Source organism: Podarcis erhardii, assembly GCF_964252035.2.
Source record: "Podarcis erhardii genome assembly, chromosome: 4".
Lineage (NCBI taxonomy): Eukaryota > Metazoa > Chordata > Lepidosauria > Squamata > Lacertidae > Podarcis > Podarcis erhardii.
Window position 1 is genome coordinate 13326940 of NC_138508.1, and position 13033 is coordinate 13339972.

Consider the following 13033-nt stretch of genomic DNA (forward strand, 5'->3'; position numbering starts at 1 on the left):
TTTTTTGGGCCTTGGTGTGCAGCTGTGGGAAATGAAAGCAACATCTGGAATGCAGCTCTTATAATAACCCAGGAATATGGAACAATACATCGCTGATTGATCCATCCAATGCATATGGTTAAAAATGGATGCCTTAACACAATGGGCTACTTGCTTCCAGTTTGCCTTGTGGCATTCCAAAAGCATATCTTTTGGGTATCCAAATGTGTCCAGAAAGCTTTTTTTGTATTCCTGCAAGTACTCTGACTTTGCAAATACTTTTTTTCCCATGAGTTCTGCATGTGTACAGGAGGATGATTAGTTAAATTAATATTGCCTTTAATTATCTTAAGAAATGCATAAGAAGTGGTCAAAACAGGGGATCATGAGAGGTGCTGATGGGAGTCCATAAAAAGATTGTACAAGTGGTGAAGTTTTGTGGTATGTATTATAATTCATATGTTAACATTAATAAAAGTTATATAAAAAAAGAGTTCTGCATGTGTACAGCTCGAGAGGGGCAGTAGAGGAAGAGGAAGAGTTAACGGTGTGCCCAAACAGTGTGTCGCGACACATTAGCGTGTCTGCTGCAGTGTGTAGGCGTGTCATACAAGCACGCTCCACAATCCTCCGAGGGCTGGAAAGGGGTTAGTTTAACCTCAAGTTTGGTAGTAAAACTGAATTACTGTGACATAATGCATGTCTAAAAAGTGTGTCACAGACATGAAAAGTTTAGAAAGCTGAGTTAAGGGCCAAACTAAAGTTTTACCCAGTCAAGTTTAACTTGGTCATGTTCGTTAATATAAATAGGTCTACTCTAAGTTGAATACTACCTATGCATTCTTCATTTCATGGCAACTCCCTTTATGTATTATGCAACTCTCCACATAAAAATAAAAACCCTAGGGGTATTTTTGATCATGCCACATGTGGTTTGACCCTGTAACATTCCTTTAACATCTCATCTCTTGTGTGTTTCTGCTGCAGCGATAAAGGAAAATAGGAAATTGCCTTACACCAAGTCAGACTCCATCTAGTTTCTGGCTGGCAGTAGCCATCCAGGGTCTCAGCACAAAGGTCTTTTCCATCACTTGCTACCTGCTCTTTCTCACAGGAGATACCACAGAATGAACCTTTTGCCTGTGATTTATCAGAAAACTGCAGTCCACTCCCTTTATTTTGATAAAACCTTGTAGGGGGCAGAGGGAAGACACACACTTTTTAAAATGTTGACTTTATTCTCAAAAAAAGGCTAAAACTTTAGCAGCTTCTTTTTCAATGCAGAAGAGATCGCCTTGTCGGTGATCGGGCACAGCCTCCTAGAAGCACCTCGAGTAAAAGCAAGCCCTCTTTAAACAAAGGGTTGATACACAGAGCGCATCATGTATCCATGCCTTTTCACATGTTCCCCTTTCACCAGGGGAGATGCACCCGTCCAGTCCCCAGCAAATAGTGCCCATTCTTCTTCTGCACATAATTGAACTAATTAATACTAATACAGAATAACCAGCGAATTAATACTAAAATTACAATCCATTGCAGGTCCATCATGAACCAGACAGTTCGCCCTTCCTTGCAGGGTTAAGTGAGTCAACACCAAGATCTGAGGAAAATGGCCATCTCTGCCCCTGTGATTCTTCTTCCAGCATCCAATTTGCAGAATCTGGGTGCGTTCTTTGAGCATGGCACAAGAGGTGCAGTAACAATGGAGATGAGGGCAGGACACATTTCACACTGCTTCCAACTTTCGTGGTTTGGGACTGAGGGGAATGCCCAAGCCAAGAGTTTTACATACAGATACACACGCGCACACACACAGTTGAGCCCAGGAGAGCGCAGCGGGCAAATTAGATGAACTACAATCGTGAGCCTGCAAGCGACTACATTATAAAGGAAGGCTTTTTGACGCTGCAATTTGAATTCGCTTCTCAGGAGCTACAGCTTTGCAAGATGGTCGCAGCCTCAGTAAAGATCAGAACATGCGCTGCCATTATCTGTTTTATTCCTAAAGCATATAAAAACCCTATGAAATTGTGCGCTCGCTTCCCAATGAGAAATACATTTCCACAAATGGATTTGAGTCCAGTACCGTGGCAGCGGCTGCTTCTGCTTTAATTAAAAGCACGCTCAGTATCGATCCTTCTGCAGACTGTACTGCTGTTTTGGACAGCTATTATCAGGACTGATCTTGGGGTTTTATTCCTTTGGTAAGGTCTTCCTCACACTTTCTTTTTTACATTTAGCAGTGCACACCACGTGTGGCATCTGTGCTTAAAGTGGACACATGGATACATTTGGCCAGCACCCCCCCCAAAAAAAAAACTCAGAATCCTTGTGTTGTAATATGCCTTTAAACAGACAACTCTATATTGCTGTCCAAATTCCCAAGTTACCCAGCATTCCAATGAACCAGTCCTGGAGCTATTTCTGCTAACTCCCGAAATAATTAACTATATTCAAAACACCTTCATCGGGTCACTTCCGTAAGAGGGAAAGTGGGAACAGAAAGCTCCACTATATGCCAGGACGGTGCAAGAATGCTGATTTTAATTGCAAACTTCAGAACACTTATTTGTTCAGGTCAAGTTCGCAGAGGATTTTTAATGCTCCTCTTTAATAAGCTAAAACCAACTCTTTCAACCCACAGAAACAGCAGCCAGGCAAAATGAGGCCCGTGGTGTACTTGTTTCTACCAGCAAAAAGGGGTTTTTTTCTTTGTTTGTTTTACAGTTGGTGCTTTCTAGTGAACAGTTCCTGGCTTCTGTACAAAACAGAGCGGGCAGTTATGGATCGCATCTAAAATTTCACCCGGGGCAAAAGTTAGCCAAACTATTAGTACCCAAAGAAGTGAGAGAGCCAATCTCCACTCTTGTTGGTTTCAAAATATTGGCATTTCTATTTTTAACTTCCACGTCGATGAAAGTGTATGGACATGAGAGGCATTAACACTTATTTCCCACCCCCACCCCCCCAAAAGAAACATATTTTCAGGGGCTGTGCCCTAGAAACCGAATGATTTGGGCCATATCTATATACACAGGTCATTGCTTAGCTGGCAGGCCATGACAGCTGAATGATGGCTAATGTGCATTACACTTATTAAAAGGTTGGGGGGGAGGGGGAGAGAGAAATTACTCAGCAATTCCAAGGAAGTTTCCCTAGTTGCTTCCTGGAAGTGAAACGAAGTTTCCCTAGTTGCTTCCTGGAAGTGAAACCTGGCTTCCGCTTGCCATCGGATACCTAGAGCACCCTTGTGAATCCTCACCACCTCCAGATTACAGGGGAATTACATTTATATATATATTTGTGTGTGTGTATATATATATATCTTTAAAAAATTAAACCAGGTTATATTTCTGCTACGCTGACCCCGCAGGCGAAGTGGCCAGCCTGCCATGCTTCAAGGTTGTGAACCTGACGACATCCGCCAGTCAGATTGGGTTGAGGTGGCAGGAGCGGCCTTTGTCAAGACAGGCCTTGGCGAGAAAGAAGAGTCATAACCCTCGGGGGCTCGACTGGTTATCAGTTGAAATTGCAGCAAGTCAAATAGCTGATACTTTTCCCTTCCCCGGGCAACGGGGATTCCACATTGTTCACAAGCGTGTTTTGCCGCGCTTCGCTGATCAGCCGGCAAGCCAAGTCGAGAAAGAGTTTTTCCACGTTATCCGATTCTTTAGCCGAAGTCTCCAGATAGTACATGTCTTGGGCTTCGGAAAATTCCTCCGCTCTTTGTTGGGAGACTTCTCTTTTATCCGCTAAATCAATCTTGTTCCCTGCGTAAACAAAGCAGACGGAGGAGATTAGCTTGGCTGCAGGCAGCAGAAGCCAACGAAAACTAAAAACCCCACCCTACAGAGCAGTGGAAGCTGGTCCATTAGGATGAATGGGGCACTGACGCACCAACCCTCAACTACTCCCCACCTTGCTTGCCTTCTTATAACCAGCTCAGGCTGCTGGCTTCCTCCTTAGTCTCAGCCATGGGTTGGCAAACTAAGGTCCAGGGGCCGGATCTCGCCTAATCGCCTTCTAAATCCGACCCACGGACGGTCCAGGAATCAACATGTTTTTACATGAGTAGAATGTGTCCTTTTATTTAAAATGCATCTCTGGGTTATTTGTGGAGCACAGGAATCCGTTCATTTATTTATTTTTCCAAAATATAGTCCGGCACCCACAAGGTCTAAGGGATAGTGGACCAGACCCCTGCTGAAAAAGTTTGCTGACCCCTCTCAGCATCGCCTTTGCAGAACTCAGCAGGAAGGAGGAGGGGCACAAAACCAGAATTTATATCTCCCACTTCCGGATTTGTCATCCACACCCCACGTTCCCAGGTATGGGCACTACTGCAACCTAAAGGGGGTGAGCAGCAGCTCTGCACACCTCCCATTTTCCCTCCTTGTCCCTTGTCTGTATTCAAGGGGTAAATGTGTTTCATACTGTTAGGCTGCAAGCACAAAGCCAATGAGAAGCAGCCGCAGTGCCATTGCAGCTGGCCAGCTGCCCTAACTAAACCCAAAAAGTTGATAACTAGCTCATCTTGGAATGGTAGAACTGTACAGTTGGAAGGGACCCTGAGGGTCAGTTAGTACCACCCTCTGCAATGCAGGAATCTCAACTAAAGCATCTGCCTTCTATCATCAAGTCCAATTATTTCAAACAGGAAGGAAAAAGCCTTAAGTTTTGTTGTAGTTTGTTTTTAATAACAAAGTGGTCAATATATCTGTACAATCCCTGGTGCCCATTTTGTACCCCTGTCCCAACACACCTAAATGACTGGAAGAGTTTCCATTTGAAAAGGAGCCAGAGGAGAAGATGCGACCCAGCATGGGGAATTGTCTAGCCAGTAAGCCCTCCTAGGAGCAGTGGGGAGGGGGTATGTGTGTGTGTGTGGGAGAACCACATTACTTTTCTGGGTATTCAGAATAAAATTTCAGTGCAAAAAGAGCAACCATAGGTTTCTGAACTACTAGTGGGGGCTGCAACAAAATATTGCCTTGCAGGATACTCCAGTTCTGGAGACTCCATTTGATCCTCCCTCGCCATTTGCTCCCTCGGACCTCACAAAGAAAAGCATTCCATGGCCACTAAGCTAATGCATTTCTCATTCAGCTATGTTTTTGGGGAAGCTGTTTCTCCCTTCCCCTTTTGCACTGTTTTCCTAAAGGGTAGTGTGGTTTTTTTGGGTACGGGCAAATCTTGGGGTTCCCCTGAGCCTGCAGATGCTTCCTTCCTGTGCACAGATACTGGTGTTTTGCCTGCATAAGCAACGTCAGTCACCTCTGAACACTGGAAATGGTTGCTCGGTTAAGTTAAGAAAACGCTGCAATTTGTGGGCTTGCCATCATGACGTACAAAACTCATAAGAGAGGTGAAGCATGGAAGTCTGGACTCTCTTTCTCCTTCCTTCCCTGCTCTCCTTGGAAGTGACCAGCCCTGTCTGCATGCAGCCTCTTTACTACTCCAATAAAATCTGCCAACGGCAATCAACAGCTCTATAAAACTGCTCCGGGAGCCGTTTTGAGACCTTGGGCCTCCATATCCTTGCTAAAAATCGCTGGCGTTAAGCCTAGCGCAGCGCATAGCTGTGTCCAAAGAAGGCAGGCCACACATATCTCCCTTCCGCCAATGCTTCCAATGGCCCTGTGCTCCAACTCCCCCTGCCCAACTCTGCCACCCATGGATTTGCTATTAAGGCTCCCTTTGCATCAATGCCTCTTACCTACTAGAACGGTGATGACCTTATTGCTGGCGTACTGCTCTATCTCCCGCAGCCACTCTGGGAGGCATCGGAAGGACTCTTCGCAGGTGATGTCATAGGTCAGTATTAATGCATTAGCACTGCGATAGTAACTTTGAGTAATGGACCGAAATCGCTCTTGTCCTGCCGTGTCCCAGATCTGCAGCTTTTTTTTCCATAACAAGGGAGGAAAAATGATTGGGGTGGGTGGGTGGGTGGGAAGGAGAAAGTGACTGCATTAGTACAAAATCCTCAATTAGAATGTCTCATTGACCCCAATTTCCTTCCCGAGAATGTCTCAACGTAGGCAATATTTCTTCCGTATGCCACCCGATAAACCCAACCCCGTTTTAAGAATGTCGAAAAGTGCCTTGCTGGATCTGTTTAAAACAAGGTTGTATTACATGTCAAAAGGCCCACAGCTTCACCCTGAATTTTATTAGGAAAAACGGAAGGGATGGATTGCTCTCTCTTAGCTCCTTCCATGATTCGTGATGATATAAACTTCTCTCATGCCCTGTCTACTTTATGACACAGACACAACCCTTTCTGCATTTTGAGATTTACAACAGGAGGCATGAAGCTGAGATGACTCTTGGGCTGGGGTATTTTGGGGGGGTTGTTGAGAGGGGGGCTGTTGCTGTTAATGATACTAATTTTTGTATCTTTATTTTAGATCTTCTGAATTTTATGGGGAAATTGTTTAATTTTGGTTGTGTATTTTTGATACTTTATTGTTTATTACTACTTTTGTTATGTCTGTAATTATGTAATTCTTTTAAAGCCACCTTGAGCATGGTTTCATCTATGGAAAAGCGACATACAAATAAAATTATGTATGTATGCATGACATCCCCGGTGATTCTCCTTGGAACCAGCCTCATGTGGATACTGCATATGCATGCAAAGTGATGGGGGAATGTAACTGGGCAGGTGGGCAGCCCTTCTGGGACTGGGATAAGGAACGGGCTGCCCACCAGAAAAGATTCCCTACCCTTGCCCTACAACAACTTAGGGCCCTTCCAGACTGGTAGGTCCCCTCCCCGGGTGTATTCTGCAACATGTCATTGAATCCAACAATATTGCATTAGTGCTGGATTTATACTGCACAGTCCACATATCACTCTACTCTATTAGTTGCTCTACAATGCTCCCCCAGAAAACTTGCCATACGTCCGTACGGAAATCGGGAAAATGTCTTAGACGTATAAAGCATAAAGCAATTTTGCCCATAAAGCAATTTTGCCCAAAAAGCTCAACAACTTTGGCCCCCTCCCCTCCCAAAAAGCTTAACAACTTTTCTGTCCATAGTTACAGTGTTTTAAATATGGCAACCCTAGAATATAAGATATTTCAGCAGGAAGTTAAGGGACATGCACCAACCTGAAGCAAAGCAGGGTGTCCTTCTGAAAACCTTTGCAGGTGCAAATATTGCTGAAAGTGAGAGCATGTATAACCAACCTAATAGCCTAATAGGCACAAATAATATTGAATGCACAATAAAAAGAGTGCCTAGAGGGGCCCTTAGGCAATCTGCACTTGCCATGCTATAGCAACCATTCACAATACCCCTTCCAAAGCCGCCAATATACTTATAGGTTGCCAGCTAAGCCCAGTAGTAGAGGCCATTTGTTAGACTCTGGATCGCCAACATTCACCTCCAACATGCAAAGCAAGCGCCAGGAGGGATTTTCAGTAGAGAGAAGCCACAGGTGGGAGAGTGAGATGCTTAACCCCTAGCCTCCCAGCCACTTTCCTCTACAATCTCTTTCTTAGTTGCTTTCTCCCAACTGATTGGGAAACCTGATCTTTGGTTCATAAGAGGTGGGGGGCAGAGGATGAGGCAGAGTGAAAGACAGGGGAAATGAGATCCTTCTATGGGAATCCCCACTGCTGCCACAGGGAAGTTCCATATGAAGGGGAAACTCATAGGATCCAGAGTTTTCATACATCACACAACATGGCGCCAATATGAGAGTTCCAATCCCAAGATCCCAGGTATTTCCCTGAGTGGTCATATATTTTAACAGAGAAAACTGTTTTTCCTTATGTCAAATCAACTCAAAGTGGAGGAAAAAAACCAAGCAAACCCTTACCTTTACTTTTTCACCATTGATCTCCACTGTCTTAATCATAAAGTCAACGCCGATTGTGGCACCTTGCCCTGGTGGAAAAAGACCCTTGAGAAGGGAAAACAAACATTGTTCATAAAACATTTTCAGCATAAGGAATGTTGGACATTTCACACTGCCGTTGTCCTAGTGGAAGAATCTTGTGAACACCGATCAATGTTCTGACTTGAGGCTCTGTGTCATTACATGCCTCTTCTGAATCTCTTCTTTATGGAAGGCTAGAGGGAAATTTTCAGATTTCCTGCAACAGTAGAATTTTGCTCAAGGCAACAGCCCTGCAGCATAATGGCAATCAATGAGGCACCACCAACAGGTCTAATTCTAGTTTTTTTTCAGGCAAGGAGGCATCATTCAGTGGCTGGGGAATGTGGCCAAGGAATTGACATCTGCAGTTCCGTGCACAGATGGTCTCCAGAGTCCCTTGGGGACACTGTCCTCCCTTCGTAAAACGCATGGCCAATACTCTCCTGAGCTGCACACTTTGGATTTCATTTGGATTTCTCGTACACTGTTTTCCTTCATCCAGCTCAGAGAAACCACTTCACAACCCCCGCCCCCAAAGCTACTGTTCTGCGGCCGGTTTTTCAGAAGATGGGGGACCAAGTTGTGCAAATCCCATCTGACACGGAGGACCAGCCCAACGGAGCAAAAAAATAATAATGTTTGGAAGCTATGAGAGGTAGCTGAAAAGCCCAGTATTTCTCAAAAGTGAAATATGTGCAGATTCTCTCTCACCTCCCCCCAATTTTTTATACAGAAGAGATGTTTGGGTGGTTTTGTCCCCCCCCCCCCCGTGTGCGCAGCAAGCAAGATTTATGTTCCTTGCAAAGGAACACAAATCACCTGGAGATGTCTCCCAGAAACCACCAAATCACAGTGAGTTCGGTCAGTCTGCAGTGCTCCCAGCAGAATTTTAAGTTGGCGCTGTTGGAACAGAGCAAGCAAAGCACCAGCTGCCTCTTTTGTTAGCTCTGCACCACAACTTGTTCCTCTTGTTTTGTTGGACACCTCCATCCCTCGGAACACTTACAGGGACGGGCTGTGGAGTGGATAAGCTGGTGTTTTGATTCCCCACCCCCACTTCCCCAGGGGTGGGGGGTCAACTTCGCTCCAGCCCCCATGGCAGGCTGCCCATAGAAAAGAGAATATTTCCAGGCACATTCTTTGAAAGGTCTCCACGGGGAAGAAGTGCTGACTGTTTAAGATGCAGAACTGCCAAGAAACATTCCGTGCGTTACGCAACCGCTCGGCAAGAACTTCCTTTCTACCAGGCAAATGCAATGTCGCCGCTGACCCTTTCAATGTCTTCTTGCACAGAAAGGGAAGGGGAAAGCCAGTTTTCTGTTATTACTTTCCTTCCACCAAAGTGGCATCACCTGCTCATAGAAATATAACAAGAGCCCATCTGGGTCTGCATCCTATAGGCAGTCTGCAGCACAACAGAACACTCCCCTGCAACTTGGTCATCTAGTCCCACCCCCCAGGCCCAGACAGAGGGGGGGGGGCCATATGGGCCACTTGGCCCGGGCCTCCGATTCCAAAGGGGGCCTTAGTCAGCATATTCACAATCGCAATAACTATATTTTCCATTTTGTCTTTATATGCAGATATGGTTAAAGCCTTGAAATAAAATTATTTCTCAGCATAACTTTTGTGAAAATTATTTATATACAGTCATACCTTGGGTTGAATACGCTTCATGTTGAGCATGTTCGAGTTGCGCTCCGCGGCAACCCGGAAGTAATGGAGCGCGTTACTTCCGGGTTTCGCCGCTCGCCATGCGCAGACACTCAAAATGACGTCACATGCATGCGCAGAAGCGGCGAAAAGAGACGCATATGTGTGCAAATGTGCCGTCACCAGTTAGGTATGCTTCTGGATGCGAACGGGGCTCTGGAACGGATCCTGTTCGCATCCCAAGATACCACTGTACTTACTTATTTATAAGACTTCAGCTATCCCCAGGGTAAAAAAAGGGGGGGCACATTATCTACCTGGCCCGGGCCTCTGCCTGGCTCTGCAAGCCCCTGCAGCCCCCCAGCGATGCAGGAACCACAGCTAAAGAATCTGCAGTGGATCCCCACCCATCCTCTGTTTAAAAACCTCCAAGTTCCTGTTTGATGCTGCAATCCTCAAACAATGCGCATGGTCCAACAGGATTTCCCCAGCCTGTCTTCACCCATGAGGTTCATCCTGCCCCAAAACCCAGCAGCAGCAGCAGCAGCAGAGACTGCAGTTCAAAGATGAAGAGCCTGCAGCCCTTCAAATGCTGTTGGACTCCAACTCCCATCATCCCTGACAAGAGGCCAATCTGGCTGGGGATGATGGGAGTTGGAGTCCAGAAACATAGGGAGATCGCCAGACTGGACACCCTGATACAAGAATAGGGGGACACCCAGAAGGTCACAGGCAAGCCACTCCTGCGCTGGCTGATGCCCTCTCTTACTATATGATGGTACAGTCCTGCCTCATACCAGGAGATGATGGCAGAGGTTCTCCTGGGTCCTAGATGTTGGTTTCTATTTCCCTCACTGAGCAGCAACTGCAGTCACGGGACATTGTTTTGCATTCCACAGTCAGAGTTACTGTTGGATTCCCACGGGAATGGGAGACTGGATGTGACGTTCACTGGTTTCCTCTGTCACTGGTTTCCTGTTTTTCACTGTTTCTCTCGGTGTTCTTTGTTTCCGAGAGGAGTTGCTTCTCTGCTCTCACAGAGGCAAGATGCATGTTTGTATTCTCTCAGCATAGAAGTGTAAATAAAGTTGAGAATGTGGCACATACTGCTTATCCTTCTGCTGTGTGACGACGCTCTGCTTGGGCTCAAGATATGATGAGCCTGTATCAGCTTCAGCTTCAGATGGGCCGAAGCTGGTCAAAATCTCACACTAGCTCCTTCCTCCTGCGCACTAACACATATATGAATGTGCTGCATACACATCTGCCCTGCCCTTCTCGAATGCCCGAAGCATCAACAACCCTGAAATGTCACCTTACCTGAGTAAACCGCCGCACTAAGCAGGTCTTCCCCACGCCAGCGTTCCCAATTAAAACTATTTTGAAGAGAAAGTCATAATCTTCCATACTCATTTACACAGCTGCAAGGGAAAGGAAAACAAGGAATTAAAAAAGAAATCCCCAAAGGGCTTCCGTTGCAGCCGGTCTTCTCCAAAGGGCTTTAACTCCCGCTGGTTAAAGGAGCAACAGGTTTCCAGTTAAGCTCCCTGGAATCCACCGGCGACACAGAATCAGAAGCAAAATACATAAAGGAGGGACTTTAGAAAACCCAGTGACTTATTTCATTATTGATGGACTTTGATCCTCCAGGTATTCAAGGCAAAGGTCACTGCGGTATTGGCAATTTCACACCAGTACACAGAAATCATGGCAGCACATGAACCTAGGAACTACTGTTGCCTGTGATCTGGTAACCTCTAGGTTAGATTACTGCAACATCTTGAACTGCCCTGAGATCTGTGGATGAGGGATGGTATGCATATAATATAGTTCCCTTATACAGCATTCAAAAAAACAGTTCCCAAACTCCTTTGGGCCACCAACCCTTTGGTTTCATGAACTTATCCCCAGTTCCAGTTTCATTGTTCTGTATGGGACAATGACAATAGAAGAAGATTGGAATAAATTTAAAGACTATTTACAGAAACACTGTAAAATTAAGGAATGTTAGAAGGATGTGGGAATGAAGTTATGTGGTTTTAGCAGTAATGTTATAGAATTAGGGAAAATTGGATTATGAATAGGTGAGAATGTAAAGTTACAATATATTAAGATAAATTATTAAGATAAAAGCAAAAATGGAAAGGATTTGCTGAAACTGCTAATTGAATTAGAATACAAAAAAGGGAGGTGTGAGGAGGTCAGGGAAACAAGTAAATGAAAGACAAGACATGGAAAGATTGAAATGTTTTTAATTGTTTTTATTTTTCTGTATTTTGTATTTTTCTTATTTTCTTTTTCTTTTTTCTTTTTGTAACATTTTTGAAACTTTAATAAATAATATGTTTTAAAAAACACCAAAGGAAAGCAGAGCAAGATGTTTGGCACCAGCTGGGATGCAGGATTTACCAGAAGGAGGCATACAAGGGTACCAGAGATCTTTTTACCTAGAGATGCTGGGAGAGAAGGTGGTACGAAGGACCATATCACACATTTATAAAGGTTCCCATGGATGGATCAGTATTAGAAACTGGAATAGAAAAGCTAGGAGCCAAATGGCTCCTGGGACCTGGGTTATGGGGGCCAAAACAGAAGGTCTAGTGGCCATTTGGGGGGGGGGGAGAGACCCAGCAACACTTTATTTATTATTTTGATAAGCATGAACTAATACGCAGTTCACATAAGTGACACATTGTTAATATCACATTTTTAACAGAAATTGTTAATACATGGTGTGGCGATCACACAGGGTCCCCGGACGTTTCACCGTCTATTGATCCCTGTGCCACCACTTTATTTCTCGCTGCCAGCACCCAGGCCCTACCTGGTAGAATACTGAGTCCAGTCAGGGTTAAACTGGAACATAAACCTCTGTTTATTTATTGCAGTTTAACAAGCGTGTGGTTTCATAAATGGTATTGGTCAATTACAATCATAGGGTGCCTATCCAGACCTATAACTTCCACTACCTGCTCTCCCTCACTAAACCACCTCTCAGATATTTACTTGTCTTCCTAGCTCCTAACTGTTCCTGACTCAGCTTATTTCGCGACACTAACTCAACCTACCCACAGACTCTATCCCAATTCACTCCCACTCCAACCAACCACCCAACTCCCAACAAACTCCCCCCTTCGCCCCTCCCAGAGCTGGTTTTATAGTCCCTCTGACTCCACCTCCCTGGGTCCTGACTGGGTAACCTGTTTAACTATTTCACCTCCAGCACTCTCATACGTTAACGTCACACATGTTTAATGTGTTTACAGCAAAAAATATTGGTACCATGCTTCAGTTTTCAAAACACTCTACTCTCTATTCTTAAACTCCTTAACATATACTTTGAGGCTTCAAAGCACATATGTTTCAGTAATCCTTGAGTGTCAGCCAGGCGCAAAAAAATAGCACCCAGACTTTTTGAGGTGCTCGCAAATGGAGAATCTCTAGGTGTGAAATGCGCCTGGCGCCCTGCTAATTTCGAACCCTGGGGTGGATGTGGAAAGCACGTGGC

At 45.0% G+C, this 13033-nt stretch overlaps 1 protein-coding gene and 1 long non-coding RNA gene across 3 annotated transcripts in view; one reads left to right on the forward strand and one right to left on the reverse strand.

The window, feature by feature from the left end:
* LOC309341409 overlaps positions 1–13033 on the forward strand; it is a 122621-nt gene that overhangs the window by 63224 nt on the left and 46364 nt on the right. The window lies entirely within an intron of this gene.
* RAB30 (RAB30, member RAS oncogene family) overlaps positions 3283–13033 on the reverse strand; it is a 39448-nt gene continuing 29697 nt past the window's right edge. Inside the window, exons 2-5 of the mRNA XM_081860824.1 lie at positions 10846–10946; positions 7813–7896; positions 5699–5882; positions 3283–3752 (exon numbers count right to left, since the gene is read on the reverse strand). Of these exons, the coding sequence (XP_081716950.1) occupies positions 3502–3752; positions 5699–5882; positions 7813–7896; positions 10846–10938 (612 nt within the window). The 5' untranslated portion in view covers positions 10939–10946 and the 3' untranslated portion in view covers positions 3283–3501. The remainder of the gene's footprint in view (positions 3753–5698; positions 5883–7812; positions 7897–10845; positions 10947–13033) is intronic.